The sequence below is a fragment of the Canis lupus genome, chromosome 14, assembly GCF_003254725.2.
Source record: "Canis lupus dingo isolate Sandy chromosome 14, ASM325472v2, whole genome shotgun sequence".
Lineage (NCBI taxonomy): Eukaryota > Metazoa > Chordata > Mammalia > Carnivora > Canidae > Canis > Canis lupus.
In genome coordinates this window covers 13,931,941-13,958,583 of record NC_064256.1, presented here as the reverse complement: position 1 = coordinate 13,958,583, position 26,643 = coordinate 13,931,941, and the positions used below count along the sequence as shown (strand labels likewise).

At 37.2% G+C, this 26,643-nt stretch overlaps 1 protein-coding gene across 30 annotated transcripts in view; it reads right to left on the bottom strand.

The window, feature by feature from the left end:
• The window catches only part of ADAM22 (ADAM metallopeptidase domain 22), a 224,413-nt gene that overhangs the window by 66,589 nt on the left and 131,181 nt on the right, over nt 1–26,643 (bottom strand). For all 30 annotated transcript variants that reach the window (XM_025471460.3, XM_025471466.3, XM_035698465.2 and 27 more), the window contains 5 exons: nt 15,988–16,070; nt 10,529–10,592; nt 8,721–8,790; nt 4,248–4,318; nt 20–94 (listed from right to left, as the gene is read on the bottom strand). In XM_025471460.3, coding sequence (XP_025327245.3) covers nt 20–94; nt 4,248–4,318; nt 8,721–8,790; nt 10,529–10,592; nt 15,988–16,070 — 363 coding nt within the window. The remainder of the gene's footprint in view (nt 1–19; nt 95–4,247; nt 4,319–8,720; nt 8,791–10,528; nt 10,593–15,987; nt 16,071–26,643) is intronic.

Below are 26,643 nucleotides of genomic sequence, written 5' to 3'. Positions count from 1 at the left end.
AAAACTCAGCAAATCCTACCATTAGATGATCATTCACAATCATCAGCTCAATATATTTGGTCTCCTCCTCTACGTTACGAGGATGTCGACGAAGCTGCAATATGGTAAAGGAAAAATAGCACCTAAATAAGCCCTCTGAACTTGGCTGTGGAAAACTAAGAAATATGCTATACATTATGTCACACATCACACTACCCTTTTTCCAAACTCTGCTTATTCCCCATTCTCACAGCCCTTGGCAACCATTTTTCTACTGTTTTGTGAGTTTGACTTTTTTTTTTTTTTTTTTTTTGGTTCCACATATAAGTGATACCATGCAGGATTTATCTTTCTTGTCTGGCTTATTTCATTTAGGATAATGCCTTCCAGGTTCACCAATGTTTACAAATGAAAGGATTTCCTTCTTTTTAGAGGCTGAAACTCCATTATACGTATATAACATATATAACATATTTTCTTGATACATTCATTTGTTGATAGACACTAACATGGATAATGCCGTACTGTATAATCAAAATTTGCCAACAGAATTTAAATATTTTCACTAAGATAAAAGGTAAATATGTGAGGTGATGGATGTATTAACTCAATGGGGAGTTCCTTTCACAATGTATATCTATATCAAATTATTCCATTGTACATTTCAAATACCTTATAACTTTGTCAATTAATTATACTTCAACAAGGTTGAAAAATGTTTTTAATTTTAAAAAACTAAAACATGAGAGAAATAAACAAAATTTCCACTTTTATTCCTTCAGAATTTTTTTCATTTTTGTCACTTTTACTCAGTTTTTGAATAGGTAATAAATTCATATGATTCAAAGATTAAAGAACTATAAAAAGGTTCAGAATCAAAGTCTTTCTTATTTCTTTTTTTTTTCTTTCTTATTTCTGTTCCCCATCTACCTAGTTGCTAACCCTTCACCCACAATGGGTATACCACAGTTACTGGTTGCTTCCAGAAATATTTATATATATAAAATCAAATATAACATTTTATTTAGTACTTCCATTTATTTCACTAGCTTTTGTATCAGGTAATTTTCATTTACCAGTCTATCTTGGAGATTGTAACACATGAAATACATTCTTTCTCATTTAATTTAAGTTTCTGAGGATCTTAAAGGGATGCAGGGAGTGTTTAATGGACATTTTTATTTTATAACCTCCAAATCTTAAATTGAGAATGCCCTTTCTTCCTCTGGTACAGCTCAAGGGATCCCCCAAATGACATAAAAGCTTTGTTCTGATAGTTTTGAGAGCTTCTAGGAAGTTCTGGGTTAGCTAGTACAGCTATAATATATCTGTCTATTCAATATTGAATTTTCTCCACCTTCAAAATCATGATCAGTGGATGCCACGGTAGGAGACACTAAGGCAGTGTCTTTGTATCCTGAAGTTCGTCTATAATATAATCTTTAACAAGATCTATAAAATTAAATTTTTCCATTACTCTATGCTTTGATACACATTTTTTCAGTAAATCTTTTTATTCACTTGTCCAATGGCTATTTTTGTGAAGGGGTATACAATCAAACCTAAATCAATACATGAACATTTGCTTTGAGAGATGCATTTAAAATAAACAAAACCTGCTGCCACATGGATTTTGCTTCAGTACTAAATGCATTTCCGAACTTTTAAGCTTTTTTTAAAAATTCAAATCCCGTATTACACCAAGGTGAAAAGGAATAATAGTCTATAATTCTCGGTCTGGAAACCAAGAGGTAATATAAACTGCATCCAATGACACGAGCCTTTTTAAAAAACAATGCCTAGGATGATAGTATCTGCTTTGTAATTGTGGAAGAGACCGGAACCTTACCAGTTAATACAGCAGACTTTCTAACAAGACTCAACATTTTCTTAATGTCAGAGAGCTGCTATACTAGCCATACAGTTTTATAGCACTTCACCATCATGGGCAGACAGCTGTCTCAGATAAAGAAATCCAGTGTTTGTCTGCCTTCAAATGATGGGATATCACAGATGTTTGTGACCAACTTCAAGGAACGTGTTAAAAGAAAACTATCCTATTCTCTGATCTCATAATTCATGAAAATAAACACTATTTCAAATTAATCTTTTTGGCAATCTTAATTTATTTAACTAGCCCTCAGTATATACATATATTCACAAAATATATAAAGCTTGTGGTAGCAATTCATGGAACACTAAGCTTTCTGAGAGGCAGTATACAAAGCATATGTGGTCATAAGCACTTCTCTGAGACCAGACTTTCCAAGTCAGAATCTGAGCTCTACCATTGAATAACTCACTATAACCCTGGACAAGGTTCTTAAGTTCTTACACTTCAATGTCTTTAGCAGTAAAAGGGGATAATAATAATACTTTCCTCATAAGATTTTTATGAGGATGAAATGTGTTAATACAATTAAAATTCTGGGATCCCTGGGTGGTACAGTGGTTTGGCTCCTGCCTTTGGCCCAGGGCGTGATCCTGGAGACCCCGGATCGAATCCCACATCGGGCTCCCGGTGCATGGAGCCTGCTTCTCCCTCTGCCTGTGTCTCTGCCTCTCTCTCTCTCTCTATCATAAATAAATAAAAATTTAAAAAAATACAATTAAAATTCTTAGAACAGAGCCAGGCACAGGTATCTGTGCCTCAATAAAAAAAAGTAATTATTACTGACACTAGAAATGACCCTATACACGTATTTTATTTCATACTTACTAAAAATATTTTAAACAGAAGATAACTCGTTTCTTTTTTTTTTTAAGATTTTATTTATTTATTCATGAGAGACAGAGACAGAGAGAGAGAGAGAGAGAGAGAGAGAGGCAGAGACACAGGCAGAGGGAGAAGCAGGCTCCATGCTGGGAGCCTGATGTGGGACTTGATCCCAGGTCTCCAGGATCACACCCTAGGCTGAAGGCGGCGCTAAACCGCTGAGCCAACCGGGCTGCCCAGATAACTGGTTTCTTACTAGAAATCTTAATAGAGGTCTATTTCTCTCAGCTTGTGTTTTTTTTTTTTTTTAATTTTTATTTATTTATGATAGTCACAGAGAGAGATAGAGGCAGAGACACAGGCAGAGGGAGAAGCAGGCTCCATGCACCGGGAGCCCAACGTGGGATTCGATCCCGGGTCTCCAGGATCGCGCCCTGGGCCAAAGGCAGGCGCTAAACCGCTGCGCCACCCAGGGATCCCCAGCTTGTGTTTTTTTTATGCCAACATACATACATAATATATGGTATCTTAATTCTAATAACCAGAGTTCTGTTCATTCCTTTCCTTTCCTTTTTTTGAGTATAGTGGACACACTATATTCCATTAGTTTCACATGTACAACTTAGTGATTCAACTTCTCCATCCATTATGCTGTACTTATCACAAGGGTAACTGTCATCTGTCACCAAACAACACTATTACGATATGGCTGACTTCTCTGTGTTGTGTCCTTTATTCCTATGACTTATGCATTTCCTAACTGGAACCCTGTGTCTCCAATTCCCCTTCACCCAGTTTGCTCATCCCCTCCACTCACTTTCCTCTAGCAACCATCAGTTTGTTCTCTATATTTACAGGTCTGATTCTGCTTTTTGTTTGTTTGTTTATTCATTACTTTTTAGATTCCACAAATGAGAGAAATCATATGGTATTCTAATGACTGGAGCTCTTATTTCACCTAAACCATTTCCCAGCTCTGTTTCTAGCCAAGTTATCTTCATATTTCAAAGATATCATTTTTTTTCCTGCAAAGGAGATTAACAGAACCTACACCTATGGTGTAAAGCATCACACAAGTAATTATTTTTGCTAAGTCCAAGATCTGCTGAACATTCATAAAGCTGACATCCTGAGTTTACATCCCAGACTCCAACATAGCTTATGTGTGACAATAGCATTTTGTGGCTTTAAAACCTGGTGGATTCATTCTTAAGAGGGTATCTTTACAAATAGGCTCCATGATGTGGTACAACCCAGGAAAGGAAAGAGGCCTGATAGAAAGAACCTAAGATGCCACTGCATGGGCCATAATCCATCTGTATGATGAATAACCATAACCATATTAGCATCACTATCCCAAGTCCCTTTTGAGTCTATGAACAATATGGCCCTCCTTCACTGCTCCTACAGATCTGTCACCTTACTGTTTACTACAGCCTGACAAATGCCTGAACTAATACTTAACCTTCCTATAGAGATTTAATATAGATTTAAACGAATGGCAGTTGCCAGTGTCTTCAAAACATCATAGAATATACCTGTGAATACATACCTGCCGTTTACTTCTTTTTGGTCTTGGCTTCAAAGTAAATTTTGGTGGAGTGATGTGTACTTGTTGAAATTCTAAAAGGAAATAAAAATAAATTAACGTAGTGCATTTGCCAGGTTTCTTCCAGATAGGGCAATCAAAGTTTTACTATCCCATCCTAATATAAATTATATAATAATACTTCAGTTATTAACTATTAGCAATTATTATAGTTATTAATAATTAATATAAATAACATAAATTATATAAATAACTATACAGTTACTATAAATTTTATAATATATGTTACACTTAAAGATAATGTAGAACATTAATCAAAATAATTGTGTTCATATTAATACTAAAAATATATCATAAATGAATAAAATTTTTAAAATCTCAATACTATTCCTGTTCTAATTTATCTCAAAATTTTTCTCATATTTCTCCTATAAATACCATCATATTCCTTATTAAGAATCTTCTGAATAGCCAATCTAGCCTTTCCCTACTGACTTTCAATTAAAGAATAACACACCAAATGCCAATGAAGATGTGAAACAATTAGATCTCCCATATAGTGCTGATGAGAGTCTAAAATGGTATAACCACTTTAGAAAAAGGTTCAGCAATTTCTCAGACAACAGTAGTTCTCAGAGTACCATCTATACATGAGTGGCAACATTACCTGGGGACTTGTTAGAAATGCAAACTCTAATAACCCATCCAAGATGTATTTAATCAAAAACTCTAGAATTTGATACAGCCACTGTGGAAAACAGTATGAAGGTTCCCCTCAAAAAATTAAAACAGAAATACCATATGATCCTGCAATCCCATTTCTGGGTATACAGTCAAAGGAACTGAAATCAGGATCTCGAAGAGATAGCTGTACTATGTTCACTGCAGCATGATTCATAAAGGCCAAGATATAGAAACAACCGAAATGTTCATAATTGGATGAATGGACAAAGAAAACGTGGTATTAAATGCAATAAAGTATTATTCAGAATTTAAAAAATAGAAATATTTCAATTTGTGACAACATGGATGAACTTGGAGGACATTTTGCTAAGTGACACTAGCCAGATACAAAAGGACAAATACTACATGATATCACTTATATGAGGAATCTGAAATAGTCAAACTCCTAGAAGCAGAAAGTGGAATGATAGTTGCCAGAAGCTGAGAAAAGGGGGAAACAGGGAGGTATTAGTCTAAGGCACAAATTAGTCTCAGTTGTACAAGATGAATGAGTCCTAAAGGTCTACTGTACAGCAGAATGTCCAGAATTAATAATACTATGATGTATAGATTTTGCTAACAGTGTATACTCTTCACCACTACCACTACCACTACTACTGTAATAATAATAATAAAGAGGGTGGAAATAAACTTTTAGAGTTAATGACATAGATTATGGTGATGACTTCAGGGATGTACACTTTTCTCCAAACTCGTCAAGTTGTATACATTAAGTATACATTATGTACAGCTTTTCTCTAATGTCATTCATATCTCAATTAAGTGGCTTGAAAAAACCCTCTAGACATGGGATCCAGTGGTCTGTGTTTAACAAGCTTCCAGGTGATTCTCTGATACATTCTGCAGTTTGAGAGCACTATTGTACAAACAAACTTTAAGACCCAGTAATTCCACTGCCAGGTATTTGACAGAAGAAATGTAAACATGTGTCCACAAAAAAGATTTTTATAAGAATGTTTATAGAGTTCTTTTATTCATAACAGCCAAAAACTGGAAGCAACCCAAATATCCATCAACAAAATGGATAAAAAGACTGTGGTATCTTCAAACAGCAGAACATACTCAATAATTAAAAAGAATAAACTGTGGCTACCTCTGACAACACTAATCTCATAGGCATATGCTAAGCAAAAGAAGCTGAACCCAATGTGTGATTCCATTTTCATGAAGATCTAAAACAAGCTAAACAATGGTGGGGGGGCAGAAAAAGGACTGCAGAAGCGGGTGGTTCGCGGCACAAAGGAAGGTACTGGGGTGATAGGAATGTGCCAAATCTCACCAAAGGACTTACACATGTGTCAAAACTCATCTAATGGTATACAAGATTTATATATTTTATTATAGTAATTTTTAAAATAGACTGTGCTAAGGGGTCTGAAGGAAACAAACAAATGTTTTCTTAGGGAAACTAGTCCAAGAGATGTGTCATATAAAACAAAAGGTTCCACAGTTAAACAAGTTTGGGGAACACCTGATTCTATTCTCTCTGGGAAATACATAATGCACAGCAAGACAAGGGTACTGATAACCCAAGACCCAGGAAAACTTTATTAAACCTAAAATAAACAAGTTTATTCTTAAGCTTCACAAGAATTTTTTCTAACCTATCATTATAAATCCAAGCATCTAGAAAGAAAAGTAACACTCTTAAAAATGTGCCAATTTCTGATAAGAAAAGGAAACCAGAAACTAACTGAGACAGATCTGAGTTTTAGAAGATGTTCAAAATTATTTTTAATGACAGCAAAACTGTCATGTTATCTTTAAAGATTCTGTGGAAAAGAAACCCTGAACAAAGTTTAAAAAAACAAAACAACTGTATGATTCAATCACAGTAAAGTCCTTAGGGGGATTTTTATTTATTACTTTAAATTTTAATTAATGTTTATTGCTTCCAGTAAGACCTATTAGATTGTAGCTTTATTCTCAGGCAGCTAGTCATGATTTACTTTCCTTCCATCACAGGGATTGTAAAAGTTTCATAAGATAACTGAAGGAACAGTCTAAAGTATCTGCGTAAAGTAAGAGCATCTTTATGGTTATTAGCAGATATTTCAAAATACTGAGTTCTATAAAACAGCATCCCCAATCCCTTTGGCAGCAGGAGAAAAGAAGTGCAGAAGATCAAGGAGTTACAAATCTATTTCAGAGAAGGGGCATTAGCAGACATTCATTTCATTTTCCAATGAGGAGACCACGTAAACTTCCTTAAAAGTTTATATTTATTGGGGATGCCTGGGTGGCTCAGCCGTTGAGCGTCTGCCTTCGGGCCAGGGTGTGATCCTGGAATCCCAGGATCAAGTCCCACATCAGGCTCCCTGCATGGAGCCTGCTTCTCTCTCTGCCTATGTCTCTGCCTTTCTCTTTCTGTGTCTTTCATGAATGAATAAACAAAATCTTTTTTAAAAAAAGTTTTTATTTATTGAAATAATCTCTACACCCATTGTGGTGCTTGAACTCACAACCCCAAGATCAGAAGTCACATGCTTTTCCAACTGACCCAGCCAGCTGCCCCAACAATGAAAATGTTTAAGTGGTTTTCCTAAGCAGTAGTTTAGGATATGCTCTCAGCCGGATGATTCCTCCATTTCCCTCTGCTTCTCTCCCAGCACACATTCTTACAGGGGCACAATGCAAACCCCTGCTCAGTCCCTAGCTAGCTGTGGGACCCTAAAAAAGACAAGCTAGCTAAGCCTATTTCTTCTTCTGTAAAATGTAAATAATTCTATCAATCTCACAGAGCTGTAGCAAAGATGAAAGTGAGATTAAAAATTAGAATGTACTAAGGCCATAGGGCTCACTAAATAGGAAAGGAAGCCCCTCCACACTAGATATTCAGAGTATGTGCTACCTTCAGAAGGAGAAAGCCAATGAGTCTTATATAGCCAGAGGCAAATGCACTCTATACAATCACTGCTCCACTACTGAGGAGAAAGTACAAGTATGCTGCCCTACTTGTCATGTGAAGATTTGGAAGCAGCTCAAACCAACAACTATAAATAAATGTGCCTGTAAACAAACACATATGAGAAGGAAAGCCTATTTTCTACAAAAAAAAAAAAAAAAAACACACATAATAAAAAGAATTAGGGGAGCCTGGGTGGCATAGTCAGTTAAACATCTAACTCTTGGTTTCAGCTCAGGTCTCAGGGTTGTGAGATCGAGCCCCGAGTTGGGCTCCATGCTCACTGAGGAGCCTGCTTGAGATTCTCTCACTCTCTCTTCCTCCCCCTCAGCCCCTCCCCTTGCCTCTCTAAAAGAAATAAATGAATCCTTTTTAAAAAATAAAAATAAAACGCATTAATCTATAATCATTCTTTCTTAAAATGCTGAGGCAAAAAGAGATGAGGAAAACAAATGGGAAAATGATTACAAGTTCATCCCTGTTTACAGAATCAGTATCTCATCAAAAGTGAAGTTTATATTTTGTCTATGCAGTCCAATTTTTGCTCTAACTTATTTCTCCTTTCAGAAATACCTTACTCTGATTTTTCTAATTTTAAAAAGTCTTTCAATGTGCTCAAGCTCTATCTTTCCAAATTCATCCACTACAAACATGAGGTCAGTTGGCATTTTATTCTCCCTCTTGATGTCCTTGACTTGCTGTCACTTTCTCTAAAATTGTTATGAGCAGTCATGAGCTAAGGATATTCCACATAGAGATAAGCTCCACAGCATTAAAATGAATTATTAAAGTTGACTTTTTTTTAAATCATAATATGAATGTCATACCAGATGGAAGATCATCCAAGGGAAATTCAAATAGTCTGGATTTGTAAACCGAATGAAAATGGAAATCCTCCTGAAAGAAGACAAACAACAGAGATTAAGCACGTGGGAATGACCAGTTATCTCCAACCTCAAGCAATGAGAGCTGAAGCAACTAAGACACCTAAAAGAATCCTAGCTTGATTACACACTCTTCTGGATTTGAAAAGGCAAGGAGCCACCACACAAGCCTCTCCTGCTCCTGGATTCCCCTGGCACTGGAGAGATCTATTAGAAACAAAATGCTTTTGCAGACAGAGAAGCCAAAGCCTGTAGTAATGGAAAATAAATGAATGAACCTATTCCCCCAAGGAGGAGTAAGACATCTGGGAAAATGGACTAATGCTTTTTATAACTGATTCCTTTCCATGGATCCCTGCCCCACTTTAAGAGGCAGATAACTAACTTTTGTTAGGCAAGGACTGCAGAGCTAACACTCTTCTAGTATCAGGGAGTAGGATGACAGGTACAAGTAGATGCTCAAACGGATCCTGCTCAAAAATTCAAATATCATACAAGTTCTGTGACAAACTAACAGACAAAAAGCCATATTTCATCTAAGAAAAATTAATGAGCATTCAAATAATTACTTCTGGCTCCTTTCTAGTAAACAAACAAACAAAAAACCCAAATGTCATAAACAGTCAAGTTTCATGATATTGCTGTAAAAAAAAAAAAATCACCTCCCAGGTAAAGTGATATAATAGCCAGCAATAGGCATCCAGAAAGTAAAATACAATACAAATAGCTGCACTTTATGGGTGGCAAAACAGTGTGTATTTTTAGAAATTACTTGCCTAAGTGTTTGAACAATGTTCCATGACCCAAGGAAGAATATTTGCCTGCACAGAGCTAGAATGGAGGTGTATTATGTTTCTCTGAAGTCTACCATATAAACTCAATGCTTTTCTCACTTGTGGAAAATGAATATTTCAACTAAAATAAATCAAATAATTTAAAAAATTTAGATTTCTCTACATTTCATCAGCAGAAGGCCCTACAGACAATGGGCAACATAGAAAAATCTGAACTCTAGAAACAAAAGAGAGGTGGAAAATTACGTATCTATTGATTTGGTCTGTTATAAACTGAATGTCTGTGTCCTCCCTGCAAAACTCATATGCTTAAGCCTAAATTCCCCAATGTGACTGTATTTGGACAGGACCTAAGAGAAGGTGATAAAGGTTAAAATAGGTCTTAAGGGTGGGGTTGGGCTGGTGCCCTTTTAAGAAGAAGAGACACCACAGTTCTCTATCTCTCTGTCATGTGAGCACACAGCAAGAAAGAGGCCATCGCAATCCAAGGAGAGAGCCCTCATGGATCCTGCCAGCATCTTCATCTTGGACTTCCAGGCACCAGAACTATGATAAAATAAATTTGTGTTATTTAAGCCCTCCAATATCTTGTTCTGACTGCCTGAGCAAACTAAGACAAATCCTAGCACATGAAGGTGGAGACAGAACAAAAATGGAGGTTTCAGAACACCTCAGAAGAAATTTCCAATACACAAAGTAAAAGGCTAAAAAAAAAATACCTTGTGAGTTTGACTTATTCAATATTTAATTATATATATGTATATATTTATATTTACTATCCTGACTCTAAGAAATAAAAATTTTATTTATAAAAATAAATATTTAAAATATTAAAATATATAAAAATATTTTTATTTATAAAAATAAAATAAAGACAAAAGGAGGAGGAAAAATGAAGAGGAAAAGCTCCCAATATAAATTTTTACATTTGCCACAGCAAACAGAGGGAGCACTTACTTGAGAGGTGTCATTTTCTTCTGGTTCAATGAGATAGGTGTGGTTCCCATCATAGAACATCCCACTGCCAAGGACAAGAAAATAATTAGGCATGGCTATCAACTCTTGCCTCAGAACAAGATCATTTTAAAATCAGTAGCTGCCAGAGGACCAATTTACTTTTCAACACTCACTTCCCAGTCCCATCCATCACCACCAGATACACACCACCTACTATACACACACAGACATACACACACTCCCCACATACCATACCACACCACATATACATTCCCCACATATCACATCACACAGATTACACACCACATATTGCACACCACACCACACATGCTTCCCAATACATCCCACATACACATGCACACTGCACCATATCACACATGTGTGCATACACACACACACACACACACACACACACACACACACACACACATCTACTAAGAGGGAAAGACCCATCCCTCTGACTTCCCATAAGCAGCAGTGTCCCCAGGTTCAGGATTATCATTCTCTAATCCTCCCTCCAACACATAATTCGAAAACTTTAATATGCAAATAGTTCATCTGGAGAGCTTGCAAAAGTGTGAAACTTTCAGGGCCTTCCTCAGATTTCTTGGCTAAGGCCCAGGGAGCTGCATTTTAAACAATTCCAGGTGGTTCTGATGCAGACTGTCAGGGACTATCCTGAGAAATGCCTACCTACCACACACCTGGAAGATGCTCTCGTAACAAGAGCTGACACATTCCAACAGCTTACCATGAACTAAACACTTTACACTCATTTAATCTTCTACTCATCTGTGGAAATGTATGAGGGAGGTACACTCATATACTTGCCTATATTCATTTTACAAGGAAGGAAAGCCCAAAGAGATGAAGTAACTTGCCCAAATTACATAACCAGGAAGAACTGAGGCAGGACTAGAGCCCAGGCAGATTGGTTCCTGAACTGCCCATCTGCAATTGGCGGCCTCTTCATCCATTCACTCATTCACAACACATATAAGCACCTACAATGCACTGCTCTAGGTGCTTGTGATACAGAAGTGGACAAAACTGACCAATGCTCTGCCCTCATGGTTCTAATGTGCATTCTAGGGTAGACAGACAAAAAAATACAATCAACAACGAAATAAATATACATGTGATGGTGAAAAATTCTAGGGAGGAAAACAAAGGAAGTTATGGGTGATAAATGGTGACAGAGGACTGGTTGTAGAGACCAGGGAGAGAAGACTGTTGATTTATATAGTCTCAGAGAAAGGCTTTCTAGAGAAGATGGCATTTAAACAAAGATCTGAAAGAAGTGAAGGGATGAGCCATAAGGATATCTGTGCAGAGAGCATGTCAGACTCGAACCCGAAGTGTGCTCCAGGAACATCAAGAATGCAGTGTGGCTGGAGGAGGGTGTGGGTGAGGGGAGAACCGTAACATGAGATCAGAGAAAGAGTGGGGCCACATGAGACGGGACCTCCTGAGGGCTGTGGCTTTTACTCTGAGAGACACGTGGAGCCACTATGAGGGCTTAAGCAGGTGGAAATACAATCGCTCTTAAATATTAAATTAATTGCCCTAACTGCTGTGTTACAATAGTCTTTCAGATGGCAATAATAGAAATGGAGAAGTTATCGCAATAATTCAGGTGAAAAAAGATGGTATTTGCCTAGATCACAGTGGCGTTGGTGGAGATGGTGAGAACTGGTTAAATTCTGGGTACTTTTCAAAAGTAGAACCAATAGGATTTATTGGCAGATTTGAAATGGAGTATATGAGAGAGTCATGTCAGTGAGAACGCCAAGGTTTTAGCCTGAGCAGCTGGTGAGATGGAATTGCCATTTAATAAAATGGGAAAAGCCACAGGAAGGACAGAAGGGGCTGAGCACATGGAAGCAGGATGCAGGGAGGAGAGCATAAATCTGAAGTTGGGTTTTGATCTGTTAGGCCGGAGATGACTATCAGCCAACTGAGGAATTCTCCGGAGGGTATTTGAACCTACATATGGCCTCAGCTCCCACCCAGAGAGATCCCAATGGCCACTCGTTTTAGGAGAACATGTCCTTCTACTAAGATCAAGCTCCTTATGATGCTGAAGAAATGTGTCTTATCATTCAGGCATCTGAGAAGGGACTAGGCGCAGTTTTCTGGTGTCATTTTTCAGTGTTCTACGGAAATGCTGCATGAGATCCCACTATTGCACATAGAATAGTATTTATCTCTCACTGATGGCGTAGTGAAATCAGTTGGTTTCCCTGAGCTATAATTATAATGGCCTCTAGCTCTGCTTCTCCAAATTCTTTCATTCCTACTGTAACATCTTCCACATGTCCTCTGCTTTCATATACCCTTAGAACTTCTACTCTCACATCTGTAAGGTTTTCAACCAAAGTACACTTTTTGAATTTGGATGACACTGCATTTCGAATTTAAAGACAAACAGATGCACTTTTTAAGGTATTACTGAGAATACATGTCTAAGGAATCAGAAGAGGGAAGCCTTTTCAAAACAGTAGACCAAATGCGACAGTAGACATTCTCTTTGCTCCTGAGAACTGGCCAGATTCACCCAGAAAATTGCACAGAACCATCACCTTTTGCCAAAGTTCACAGAGCTATGCTGATTAAGCAGCAGATTATTTTGTTTAAATACAAGGTATCATTTCCTTTTGCTACATCAGTGTTGAATGTGAAAATAAGTGATTTTTATTGGGGTTACACATCATGATACACAGTTTAAAGAAAGCAAATTCTGACACCATATATGTCTAGAAGATTCTGGCTCCCTATATGACAATGTGCCATTAGTAATTCTTGAACTATTGAAAAGTATATGTTTTATTGCTTTGTTTGAGGATTGACACCTTTGTTATATTTGTATAAATTCCAGTAAGTGCGTTGAATCCACATACAGTATATATTTGATAAAAACCTACAGCTAGAACCTACTTATTATAGGTCAATTGAACTAAAATTTTAAAAGGCTGGATCAAAACAAGATTTTGAAAAGAAATAGCCATTCTTACAAATTGCCACAAGAGGGCAATAAACTTACATTTGATGCCATTCTTTTAGGTTCCCATAGTTACAGGATTTTATCATAACATCAAATGTACCAGGACCAAAATATTATCCGTTAGTCCTTCGAATTTGAAAAAAAAAAAAAAAAAAAAAAGTGCATTTCCAGGTTCTTTATGAAAAAGACATAAAGCTGATTATTTTCCCCTTTATGTTCCTCAACTAAATTTAGTAAATTAAGAAAAATGAAAAATCTCCATATGTATTTGGTAATTTATAAAAGATGAATCATGGATGAGATCATCTGTTTCATACCCAAATCACTGTAATTGAAAAAAAATAGATTAATTAATATTTAGTAATATCCTCTGAAATATTTCTATCAGTTTTTGTTCAGAAGGTAAAATCAACATGAGAAGTATTGATTAATAAATAATAAAAAGGAACAAGAGTAAATTTATCCAACATGCTCACAAAAGTCCCAGAGCACCCAACATGCTTATATACAATCCTCACAGTGTTCTCAGGCACATGGTGCATTTTCTGTTATTTTTTGCTTAGTTTTAAATGAAAAGGTTTCTCAAGGTAGAGGTAAACTTTACTTCATTAAAACAACTGAGCTGGCTCTGAGTTCTACTCTTGATCTACTCACTAAAGTTTCCTTACAGTTTCTTTTCCATCCTTCTTCAAATGGCTAGCAAGCTCTTGGTCTTGGGATCTCAGGTCTATCAGAGCCCTCAGAAGGCAAGGATGACTTCTCACTGCTTCTCACAATATGGTATCCTCTTACAAAACTGGAAAGCAACGTGGAATAAGTACTGGGCAAGATGCTTAAACGACAATTTGAGATTTTAAAAGGAAGAGAGGGGGGGAAATGCCTCTTCTTTTTATATCACTATCATACATTTGCTGTCACAAACATCAATGAGCCTAGGGTACTCTTCTTAGTGGAAAGCTGGGATTATCTTGAGATCAGAAGTAAGAATTTTATTACTGAAGGGCACTTTAGTGTTTCCTTTTCCAGATAAGAAAACCAAGGCTTTCAGATATGAGGCATGGATTCCTGTTTGTAAAAACATCTCCAAGAATTTATTTAAAATAAGTAGAAGTCTTTTAGAGTAAACAATAAGCAGATGGAAGTTTTCCATGCTCTCATGAACCTGGCCTCCTTCCTCTGGCTACCTAGGTGCTCCTCATACTCTCTTCTGCCTCTCACATACCAATTGCCTGAGCCTAACGAGGCACCACTTAGGCAGACTAGCTCAATTTTCCAGGCTCAACCATTATATCTCTTTCCTAGCTTGTCTGCCTACCCCTCTCTCTCAGAAAATTCTATCAAAGCCTGTTGTAGGGATCACTCTACCTTTTCTAGGTGACATTTCCCTGGAGCCCTCAAGCTCTACCTCATTGCTCAGTGCCCACTCTCTGCTTGCATTATTCTGTTACTTTCTCTCTCAAAGAAAGAAATATTCCTATCATATTCCATAGCAGGAAGCTGAGCTAGCTTTAGCTGCCCCCACTGGACTGTGAGCTATTGGGGATGGGACTCAAGTTCTCATGGCCTTGATTTTCCTTGTGGCTGGCCCACAGCAGACACTCAGTAACTGCTAGCTACATGGAAAAGCCGGATCTCTAACCTGGGAGCGGGATGCATTTTAAAGTTTCCAAACAAAAATTTAACAAAACTAAAATGCTAGCTTGTTCTGTGCCCCCAAAAGTATCACAAACAAGAAAGAACTGAGATGATTTAGCCTAAGTAGAATGCAGAGGAATGACACGGTAGCTTTATAAGGCGTTAACAAAACAAATAAGAGATGGCCACCTGTGTATCACCATTAGCGACAGAACAGAGGAAGTAGATGTATTCCCATGTTAAACATCAGCAAACATTCTTTGATAATGAAGGTTATGAGAAAGGAAGCAAGGCCCTGAGGAAGGATGAACTCCATTCCTTGGAGATTTCTGAGAACAGATGGACCCTCCCACAAGTTTGTTGTGGATTTTAGGTGGGATTCTGGCTGAAACACATGAGCTCTTGAGGTGACTTGCAGTTTGTCATTTTTGTGCAAGGAGTCGAGAGATTCTACCTACTAAAATTTCTATTATTCCATAAAACTATAAAAACTAACATCAAGAAGAGGTAGGGGCAGAACTGGGTACCAAGGGGCTAAGCATCTAGAGAACCAGCATAACCCAAAACATTCTTGTCACAACTTAGATGAAACCAGAACATCACTACAGGGTATCATATCATAATACCAAAGACCCTGGTCTGTTTCTGCAACTCCAATTTTAAAATCAGCTTGGTTTATACACCTTGAAAAAGAAAAAGATCAGATTCATCACTGATTTAAAATTATTTCTTGACATAAAGATTTTTATTACAGTACATTAAAAATAAAGAAAACAGTGATTGAAAGAATGGATGGTACAAAAATTTGGAGGACACTTACTGAAGTCCATGGCATGTTGACAATGCAACAAATGAATCAGGGTTTCCTCGGACGTGGCCCTGGTAGTAGCAGTGTTCTCCTCCCTGGAAACAGAAACAGAGAGCATAAGCCTCTGCCCTTGCCAGGAGAAATCACCTGCATCATTTCACAGATTCCTGCCACACCACACCTCCATGTATAAAGCTCTACAGAATATTTCGTTATTCAGATTAGTGTTATCAAACCTGTTCTAACAGAATTATTCATAAACACTTCTAGTGAGCCAGCTAACTCCAAATTAAAGCCAGGGAAATAAAAGTTGACTTAATTTGCCTTTTATGTAGGTGATGATAGAAAGAACAAAGAAACAGATACTGAAATACACATGTGGCCCTTGCACCAGGATCAACTGAGTCATCCATTTGCCCAGTCATGAGAAACAACGTTGAGCAGCAGCAAGAAGATGCTCTTTCATATAAAGCTGAGTAAAAATGTATATAAATCATTTGACAGTCACTAAATTAAACAGAGAAAAACACTTATTTTTATAGCATTGATATCAAAACTTGACAAGTTTATACTATTCTGTTCTCCAACTATGAATGGCTTTACAGTAAGCACATTGGGTGAAGTTTGAAATTCCAATGTTTCTTCTAGCAGCTTACATTAATCCCAAAACACTTATTTCTTTGGATTAAATGTTCTTGGAAGAGGTAATAGGGTAAATCCTCTGCCTTCTCAGGGTGGTGCCTCAGTCTTTAAATATCTGCCATTCTGAGTGTGGTCTAGAAACCAATGGTGTTGCTGAGACACTCTGGAACTGGTCAGAAATGCAATCACAAGTCCCAGCCCCAATCTACCTACTTACTATAATTGGTACTTTAAACAAGGTCCCTGGTAATTCAGATCCACATTAGAGTTTGAAAGGCATTGTTCTAAATGGCCTTTGCCATTCCCCCACTAATCTATTTCTTCAGAAGCTAAAAGCTGCTAATTCAATTGACCCACTGGGATAGGAAACAGTAAAACAAAAAGATTCAAAGGAATATTTTAAAGGGGCAAACTTGACCTGCTTTATACTGTGCCTTAAGGATTAATCCTACCTAAAATATTCAGTGCTTGACATGTGGAGGGGAGAGAACAGGAAGACACAGGATATAACAAGGCTGAAGGCATTTTCTCCCCTGGAATTCCAAGAAGACACCCTGGCCTGTGACTGCTGCTCCTCATGAGATAATCCTATAGGGCTGGGTGAACCTCAGTTCTGGTGAGGTGGCAGAGAACACACAAGATGGCACTCAGTGAAATCCCTGATCCTGTGACATCTCCAAATCCTCAAGGGAGTCATTGAGCATCATGAACTGAGGACTATGGTTGGATGTGATGAAAGATAAGAAAGAACAGGGTGGTAGTCCACCTGTAAGCCTGAAACGGGGTGTAACCCAGTAGGCCACATGTTTAAGAACAGAAATAAAGCCAGACACTGACTTTCTGGGTTGAGCTGGTTTTGTAAAGATGTAAATGCATGAGCTATCAGCTCCTTTGTTTAAACTTGCTATGCAGTCTGCAGCAAGTTCCAGAACCTGCCTATGTCATCTGTCAAATCGGGGTAACAATTTCACAAGGTTGTTCAGGTGATTAAAGAAAAGTAAAATGCATTTAGAGCTTACAATAATGCATGGCACTTAGTAAGCCCTCAATGTTTGCTACTACTATAATTACTATGTATAGGGGCACCTGGGTGGTTCATTGGGTTAAGCAATCCTACTTTTGATTTTGGCTCAGGTCATGATCTCAGGGTTATAAGACTGAGCCCCATGTTGGGCTCTATACTGGGTGTGCTTAAGATTCTCCCTCTCCCCTTCCCCACTCGCTCATGTACTCGCTCACGCACTCTCTCTCTAAAAAAAATTACTGTGTGTCAACTATTGTTCTATTTAACTTAAATACACAATTTCCCTAAATCCTCACATCAATCCTATAAAGAAATATTGCTACCTCTCTTCTATATAGGAGGTCACAATCTCCAGAAGCCAAAGTTGTCCACCTGGGAAGTTGCCAAGTAGGGATGCAGACCTTGCATGAACATGTAAATGCAAGGCCTGTGTCATTTCCCCTACACTACTTATGAGTTGGGCCTAGAACCTATTGGGTCTAGTGTAAACCTAAACTTTCCCCCCAGCTGATTCCTTGGGGTTTTTGTTTTAATTTATTTTTAAAAAGATCGTATTTATTTATTTGACACAGAGAGAGAGAGCACAAGCAGGGGAGTAGCAGCAGGCAAAGGGAAAGGGAGAAGCAAAGGCAAATGCTTAACTAACTGAGCCTCTGTTTAAATTTACTTTTGAGTAGGGCTAGGAGTATATTTAATAGAGTTTAAAATATCCTCTGTTGGGTTGTTGGACTGAACTGTCCAAAAGATTAGATTCTAAATTAGAGGTCATTATGCTTAAAAGTCCTTCCTGGAAACATCTAATTGGACCAGAAATCAACACTCTAGCTTTTTACTAGACAGACATGAGGGGCCAACACTCAATGAGATGACCTGGATAGAGCAAGAATTCTATGTGAAAATGTTTCCCTCTACTGGACAGTGATTAACTCATCAGATCTCTTTCTGAAGTCTAAGACTTACAGTGAACAGCACATATAAAGATAGTAGAAACAAAAAAGATAATCACAAGAATTATGGTATCAAATTGGGGAACAATGGAAGTCAATGTATGTGGGGAAAATATGTCATAGGCAAAGGCATATAAGAAATGTTTTATAAGCTACTAAAGTTTTCTTTAAAATACCAATTTTGGAAACATGTTATATTAAATCATAAAGAAAACAAAGAATTCATGTTTTGCTTTTTTAAAGATTTTATTTATTCATGACAGACACAGAGAGAGAGAAGCAGAGACACAGGCAGACAGAGAAGCAGGTTTCATGCAGGGAGCCTGATATGGGACTCGATCCCAGATCCAGGGATCACGTCCTGAGTCAAAGACAGACTCTCAACTGCTGAGCCACCGAGGTGTCCCAAGAATTCATGTTTTATAACAAGCTTCCAATATAAGGGGAATAAACAGATGATTGGATAATGAAAAACAATCTTTCACTAATTTCTGATTCTGAAAAATAGGAATCGATCCCAAACCAGCATATGATCAAGACCCATCTGCACAAAAGCCTAACACTGCAAATGAAGTGAAGAACTCAATATGGTTGACTCATTATCAAATGTTTCCACTACACTTCAAGAGAAGCACAAACAACAGGGGAGGCGGGTAAAATCTCTTTCAGTTGAGCTATTAGAATTACAATTCTGAGGCTCTCAACTGGCGGTATATGTAATTCTTCTAAATAATGACAGGAATTAACTTCTGTGTTGTGGTTTTAAGGGATTTACCATATGTCAATAATTATTTAAACCAAGAACTGAAGAAATGAAATTATTACATTAAACTTTATTGATATATTGATTATTAAAATAAAAAATAAACAAATAAAATTTAATAGATATTGAGTTTATGTAACTTTTGATCCCATATTTTAAAAATAGTAAATGCTGATGGAAACATTTCTAAGAATTCAGGATGCACATGGTGAAGAGTAAAAAATATTCTCTTCATACACATTGTTCAGGCTACAGCTGACTCCTGAAAAGCAAACATTTGTGACTCCATGTACCATGTCAGGAATGGCCTAAATGGTATAGTTAAGGAAATATATACATAGGTACCTGTTTCAGTGCACAAATGGATTTACACTGTGCACACTGTTCTGCCACTTGATTTTTTTTTCCTTAAGGTAACCTTGACCTCTTTGTATATCAATATCTCATTCTTTCAGTGATAGCATAATATTCCATTATAGAGATGAACCATAATTCATTTAAACATTCCTGTACTAAAAAAATAAAAATAAAAAAAAAATAAACATTCCTGTACTAATGGACATTTAGATTATATCCATTTTTTGTCATCATAAACAATATTGCAAACATCCTTTTACAATTTTTTTGTGCAATTCTGTTGATATATATGTAAAACACATTACTAGAAGAGGACCTGGCAGGTCAAAAAATATGTGCCTTTTAAATTTAATACACATTTTAAATAAAATACGTATTTATTTTAAATAAAATATGTATTAAATAAATAAAATAATAAAATTATTTTATTATGTATTATTTATGTATATTTAAAATAAAATTATTTATTTACATATTTAAATAAAATATGTATTAAAATAAAAATATGTATTAATAAAATAATAAAATTGTATCTTTGCACTTATATCTGTTTTAAAAGATGCACTGCATTTCAAAATAATAAACTTCATTTTATTAAAAATTGTATACTACAAAAAAGACCACTACTTAAGCCAAATTTCTTGAGTCTTACCAATTTTAATAGTTCTCCATATCTTCATACAACTTTCTGGAGGAACCAGATGCTTTATGAAAATAGCTATTATATATAATAATCTAAGACAGATGTAGGGAAAGAGAAAAGCTAGCAGCATATCCTAATAGAGTTCAGCTCTTTATCCAACAGCCAACCATAGCTTTAGTCCTTAAAGTCTCTTGTTCCAGAGATAAACCTGCTGTCATTGAAACTTTATTCATATTCCTTGATTCAATAACACAACCATAACAGTACAGATGTTTATTTTTAGCTAATTAGATAGAGCCAAAAAAATTATCCACCTCTATATAAAAATGAGCTGTATGATAGTTCATATGTCTACTGGTTTATCTCCCAATTGACAAAAGGCTTATTACAGTTTTCATTCTAAGAAAGATAAAATAATTATTTCTTTGCAAAATTCAAAGACAAACCACATTTTTATTAAAGAGCCAGAAAGATCTCAAAAGAAAAACAGAATTTATTATAAATATAATACACTGAAAGCACAAAAGAAGCTACAGAGACTAGGGTATAAAACTATAAAAATCCAATAAAGGGAACCAGTTAGAGCACAGCAGGGAGGCCATAGTCATCTGCCCTCCATTCAGACCCTCAAAGAAAATTCTACAACTTTATTATTTCCAAGATGAGCCAGGGCCACCTCCTCTAAAGAGTGTCCTCTGATTTCCTTCTTCTCACAAATTACTTCTCATCAACATTTCTTTGAATTTTCATATACTTTCATGTCTGTACTGCATCTCTTTACACCTGCATTCCTGTTTCTGTCTTATGCCCTCCACTAGCCCATGGTGTCTTTTCAGGGAAGCACATGTACCTAATCTATGCTTGTATCTCCAAACATGCTATTAGGAAACTGAGAATCTCAATTTCCTCATCAATAAAATAGGATTACTATCTATTCACACTGCTAACAAGAGGATGCAAGGAATTCCATGAGATAACAAAGTCAAGCCTACTGTAAACTACTATGTAAGAGGGAAAGGGGTGCAGTCAGGGAATATTTAATCAATGAGGGATTCTATCATGTCCCTTGAGCTAGGATTCTCTTAATTTATTTGCTAAGACTAACAATTCAGGGCATTGATTAATAATGCAGATTACCTATGTTTCTTGCTCTGAGAGTTTGTTTACACAGCTCAGAAGTGAGACCAAGAATCTGCATTTTTACAAATACTCCATGTTTTTCTCACTCGAGGAATATACCAGAACAGTGGTTCTCAAACTTGGATGCCTATCAGAATCACCCAGGGAGCTTTTAAAATCCCAATAGCCAGGCCAACCTCCAAATCAATTAAATCATAATCTTTGGAGATGGGACACAGGCATCAGCATCTTTATAAATGCTTGAGGTGATTCTGTGAAACCGCAGTGGTTGAGAACCCCTGCACTAGAGAACGGTTGCTCAGTAGCAATGATTCCCAAAACTATTCCCCAAACTAAAGCCTTATTGTGATGGGATTTGTAAACCTATGATTCCCAGGCCTTCACTCAGACCTACTGAATCAGAATCTTCAAGGAGGGAGGGCTCCAGGGTTTTTAGAGATGCAAAAATTTCCCCAGGTGATTTTGAATATTGCGTTTGGAATTACTAAACTAAAAATACTCAGTCCAATACCAAATTTTCTCCCTGTAAAGGATACCAGAAAGACTGGGATCGTTAAGAAAATGAAAGTATCTACCATAACCTAGGCATTCTGCTTAGTGATCTTGGTGATTTATGAGAGAATTCATAAGGACAGATGAGGTGAATATTATATAAGTGAGAAAACACAGATTAAGAGAGAACCTTCCTACCTACTTAAACTTGGGTATGCCAGATGCCAAATCAAGTCTCTCCTCTGGCAGTAATCACAGGGCAGTTTCCAGCACAGTAACAGGCATTTGTTAGAAATTCAAATTCTCAAGCCTTACCCTGGACTTCCCAATTGGAAGGTCTGGAGATGTGGTCCAGCCACCTGTATTTTAGTCAACCCTCTAGCTGACTTCAATGCACTCTAAGGTTTGAGAGCAACTACTTTACACCACAACTGTCCCTGCATTCTGGAGCTCCTCACTGCTGAGCTCCCTGAAATCCTACACTAATTCCTCAGCAGATTCTTAACAAAGCAGAAAAGACAAACAGTCACAGCTCTTCTCCATCTTTTCTTGTTGGACCCAGGACAGCCAGCTTTATCAGAAACAATATGGAAGGTAAAAGGTGAGATAAGAATATGTGAGAATTCTACCATGTACAGAGCCCTGAAGAGCCATGCTACTTGTAGGAGCTAGTCTGCGGGATGCTTCTGGCCTGCATTAAAGGGACCAGTGTGATCAACCATCCCGGTTACTCTCAGACCAAGGGGTTTCAGAGGATGCAGGTTATTTAATGCTACATCCATGAAAGCCACAGGCAAATCAAGATGATGTGTTTACCATAAAAAGGATAGGGCCAGTGCAATACTTACAGACCAAATCTTCAACCCAGTAACCCTTGTGTTCCTGCTCTGCTCACTGGGTAAAGCCCTCTTCTGCTCCATGGGGACCAATCCTAGGACCAGCCTTCTGCCCTGCACACTGGAGTTTATGCCAGTCATCCTCTTCCACAGGTAAGATCCTGGTCACTCTAGCACAGTAGTTCTGAGCCCTGAATACACATTAATATCACCAGGAAAGTATTTTTTCAAATAATAAGCCTTACTCCATATCAGTTATATTAGAATCTCTAGGGGTGAGACCTGGCATATTTAAAATCTGTCCATATGATTCCAATATGCTACCATGTTTGGGAAGCTATGCTCTACCCAGTACACCTTTGAAAGAACTGAAGCCATACCCTTGAACTCTACTGTATATTAGATTCCTTCTGGGCATGTACACTGCCCAGACTTATGTTTGTGGCCACATGACTGAAGTCCATTCCACCAGACATTCTGGTTCTGTAGAACCAGAAGTTCTACAATAACTTCTTCCATTTCCTCTTGATTAACAGTGACATGAAGAACCCGACATTTTCTTACCTTTCCCCTCCCTCCCAATGGTAACAAATGGCATTTTCAGACATTACTGAGTCAGGAGTAAACCAAGTCTCCCTGGGGTCATTTGCATCAAGGAAATTCCTAAAAAAGCAAAATCTTATGTTGGAGAGGATCCACCAATCCACCCTGATTAAAATTCATAACTTGAGATTATAAAGAATCAGTCTAGATTCACAGAAGGGACATAGGCTAAACATCAGTTCAGGTACAAAGTATAAGAGTATCTGATTCTACAAGCTCTCTAAGAAAAGTGGAGAAAGACAATCTCACTTCATTTTATAGTAAATTAAAATTAAATAAACTATCACATGGTGGTTTCCAAATGCCAGTAATCCTTGAGTCTACCCATTCATGCCAAATAAGAAAAATAAGCACACTGTAGTCAGTCTTTCATAAAGCTAAATGTATTTCATTTTTATACAACTGTTCTTTGTTTTAAGATTAGTTCATTCTCTTACATTATTATCTATTTTTAAATTTTTAATAGAATGTTAGACTCACAAAAAAGTTGCAAAGATGATACACAGAGTTCTAGTACACCTAATCACCCAGTTTCCCCTGCTGTTAACATCTTACATTACCTGAATATACTTGTAAAAACTATATTAACCGCAATGCATTACCTTTTACTAGACAGTGAGCATTCAGATTTTAGTAGTGTTTCCATCAATTTCCTCTTTCTGTTCTAAGATCTAATCCAGGGTACCATACTGCATTAGTTGTCATATTCATTCTATGGTAACAATAATAAGTAGAATTTAGGTATTTTGAAAGGGCTGTTTGCCTATTCGATAAAAATAAAAAGACTGGCAACCCTATATTAATTCCTAAAATTTGCTTGTTGTAGGGAAATTTTTATATTGGGCTATGAAATATGACTCTAGTCAAGAGTATCAGTTAAGGGCAGCCCCACTGGCACAGTGGTTTAGCACCGCCTGCAGCCCAGGGTGTGATCCCGGGATCCCGGAGACCCGGAATTGAGTCCCACGTCAGGCTCCCTGCATGGAGCCTGCTTCTCCCTTTGCCTGTGTCTCTGCCTGCCTGCCTCTCTCTCTCTCTCTGTGTCTCATGAATAAATATTTTTTTTAAAAAAAGTATCGATTAATATTTCCTAGATTTTAATTTCACACTATAAATTTTCAAAAGATTTTTTTAAAACATCCTTATGTAATCAGCTTAATTTAAGTTATTGGTTAAAAATGTAAGTTTTAGGGGCCCATGGGTAGCTCAGTCAATTTAGTGTGTGATTCTTGGTTTTGGCTCGGGTCATGATCTTGTGGTAGTGGGATCAAGCTTTGAATCGGGCTGTCCACTCACCATGGAGTCTGCTTCAGATTCTCTCTCTTGCTCACTCTCTCTCTCTCAAATAAGTAAATAAAATCTTTTTGTAAAGTGTAATTTTTAGGGATGCCTGGGTGACTCGGCGGTTGAGCATCTGCCTTCGGCTCATGATGTCATCCTGGAGTTCCGGGATCAAGTCCCACATCGGGCTCCCTGCATGGAGCCTGCTTCTCCCTCTGCCTGTGTCTCTGTCTCTCATGAATAAATAAATAAAATCTTTTTAAAAATGTAATTTTTAATATAACAGAAATAAATTCTGAAAAGTTCATCAATAACACTTTGCTATAATAAAAACTTAAGACTTCTTGTTTTCTGAGATTGTTCGTGGACTGTCCTTTCAAGAATGTCTGTATAGTGGACACCCTTCAAAGAAAGAGCTATCTCCCTCTAGAAGAAAAAGCAAAGCAAACTTACTATTAAAAAGATTTTGGAAAAAAAAAAAAGACTTTGGTTTCCTAAATTCAGAATTTCTCTCTAGTAACACAATACACCAGGTATACAGGTGTCACTTAGTCCTTCCCTCTGTTAACCTCTGGAATCAAGGGACAAGTATAAGGAAATACTGATGTTCTAGCTACTGCTATTGCTATGAGTATTAAAGTCCTTTGTCTCTGACCCAAGAGTTTCCTGTCTTCTGCCAGCACAAATGAAATTCCAGCAGGCTAACTTGTTAACCTGCAAGTAAGATAAAATCTCAGACCTTCATAGTTCTGGAAACTTAGATTTCCATCTTCCCCTGAAAATTAGGAGATTTGTTAACAGTAAGCCTCTATTTCCTTATTTCCATCTTCCTATAGGACAAAAACCAGTTGAAGATGAGTAAGGCCCACACTGCCCATTTTACCACAACTAGCCAGTCTCTCATTTATACTACTGGTTAATAACTTTGGATATTTGTGTTTGCCACTCTATTCAACCTGCAATTATTTAAGCTGCACCAAATTATCAGCCTACTCCAAGATCTAGAGCTAAAGCATCATTCAAAATCTCTGCACTATTATTAATTATTAATATTAAGTGATAAGCACTAGGATCTTATAGCATAGTCATCAATTAAAAAACATCTTAAGGGACGCCTGGGTGGCTCAGCAGTTGAGCGTCTGCCTTTGGCTCAGGGCATGATCCTGGGGTCAGGGATCAAGTATCACATTGGGCTCCTTGCAGGGAGCCTGCTTCTCCCTCTACATATGTCTATGCCTCTCTCTCTCTCTCTCTCTCTCTCCCTCTCTCTCTCATGAATAAATAAATAAATAAGATCTTAAAAACTAATAGGGCAGCCCCAGTGGCGCAGCGGTTTAGCGCCACCTGCAGCCCAGGGCGTGATCCTGGAGACCCTGGATCAAGTCCCATGTTGGGCTCTCTGCATGGAGTCTACTTCTCCCTCTGCCAATGTCTCTGCCTCTCATTCTCTGTGTTTCTATGAATAAATAAAATCTTAAAAAAAAAAAAAAACTAATAGACAAACCTAGTTGACAAAATAAAGGGGATAATTTCATTTAAAAGTCGCATGGTTCCTGTGAAAGAGATGTATAAGAATATTACTGTAGCAAAAGTTTCTACAAGAAAAGGAACAAAGAGATAGAACTAGAAAGTCACTGGATATAAATAAAGGTAATAAAGAAAGAGTCCTATTGGAAAATGAACACCACAGAAAATGAGGGCCATAACTGTCTTATGAGCTCTAGGTTAAAAAAAAAAATCCCACTGGGGACCTAGTAAACTTAAAATCTATTTTTATTGTTATGCAGGAGTCTTTCCTTATACTGATTTCCCCTGGGTAATGTCAGCTAGGGAAAACAAAATATGAAAACTATGGTAAGTTTCCAGGAGTTCCATCTCACAAGCACCCTAAGCAACAACTGTTAGTCTTGAAATGCATTTTCAAAATGTACAGACTTACT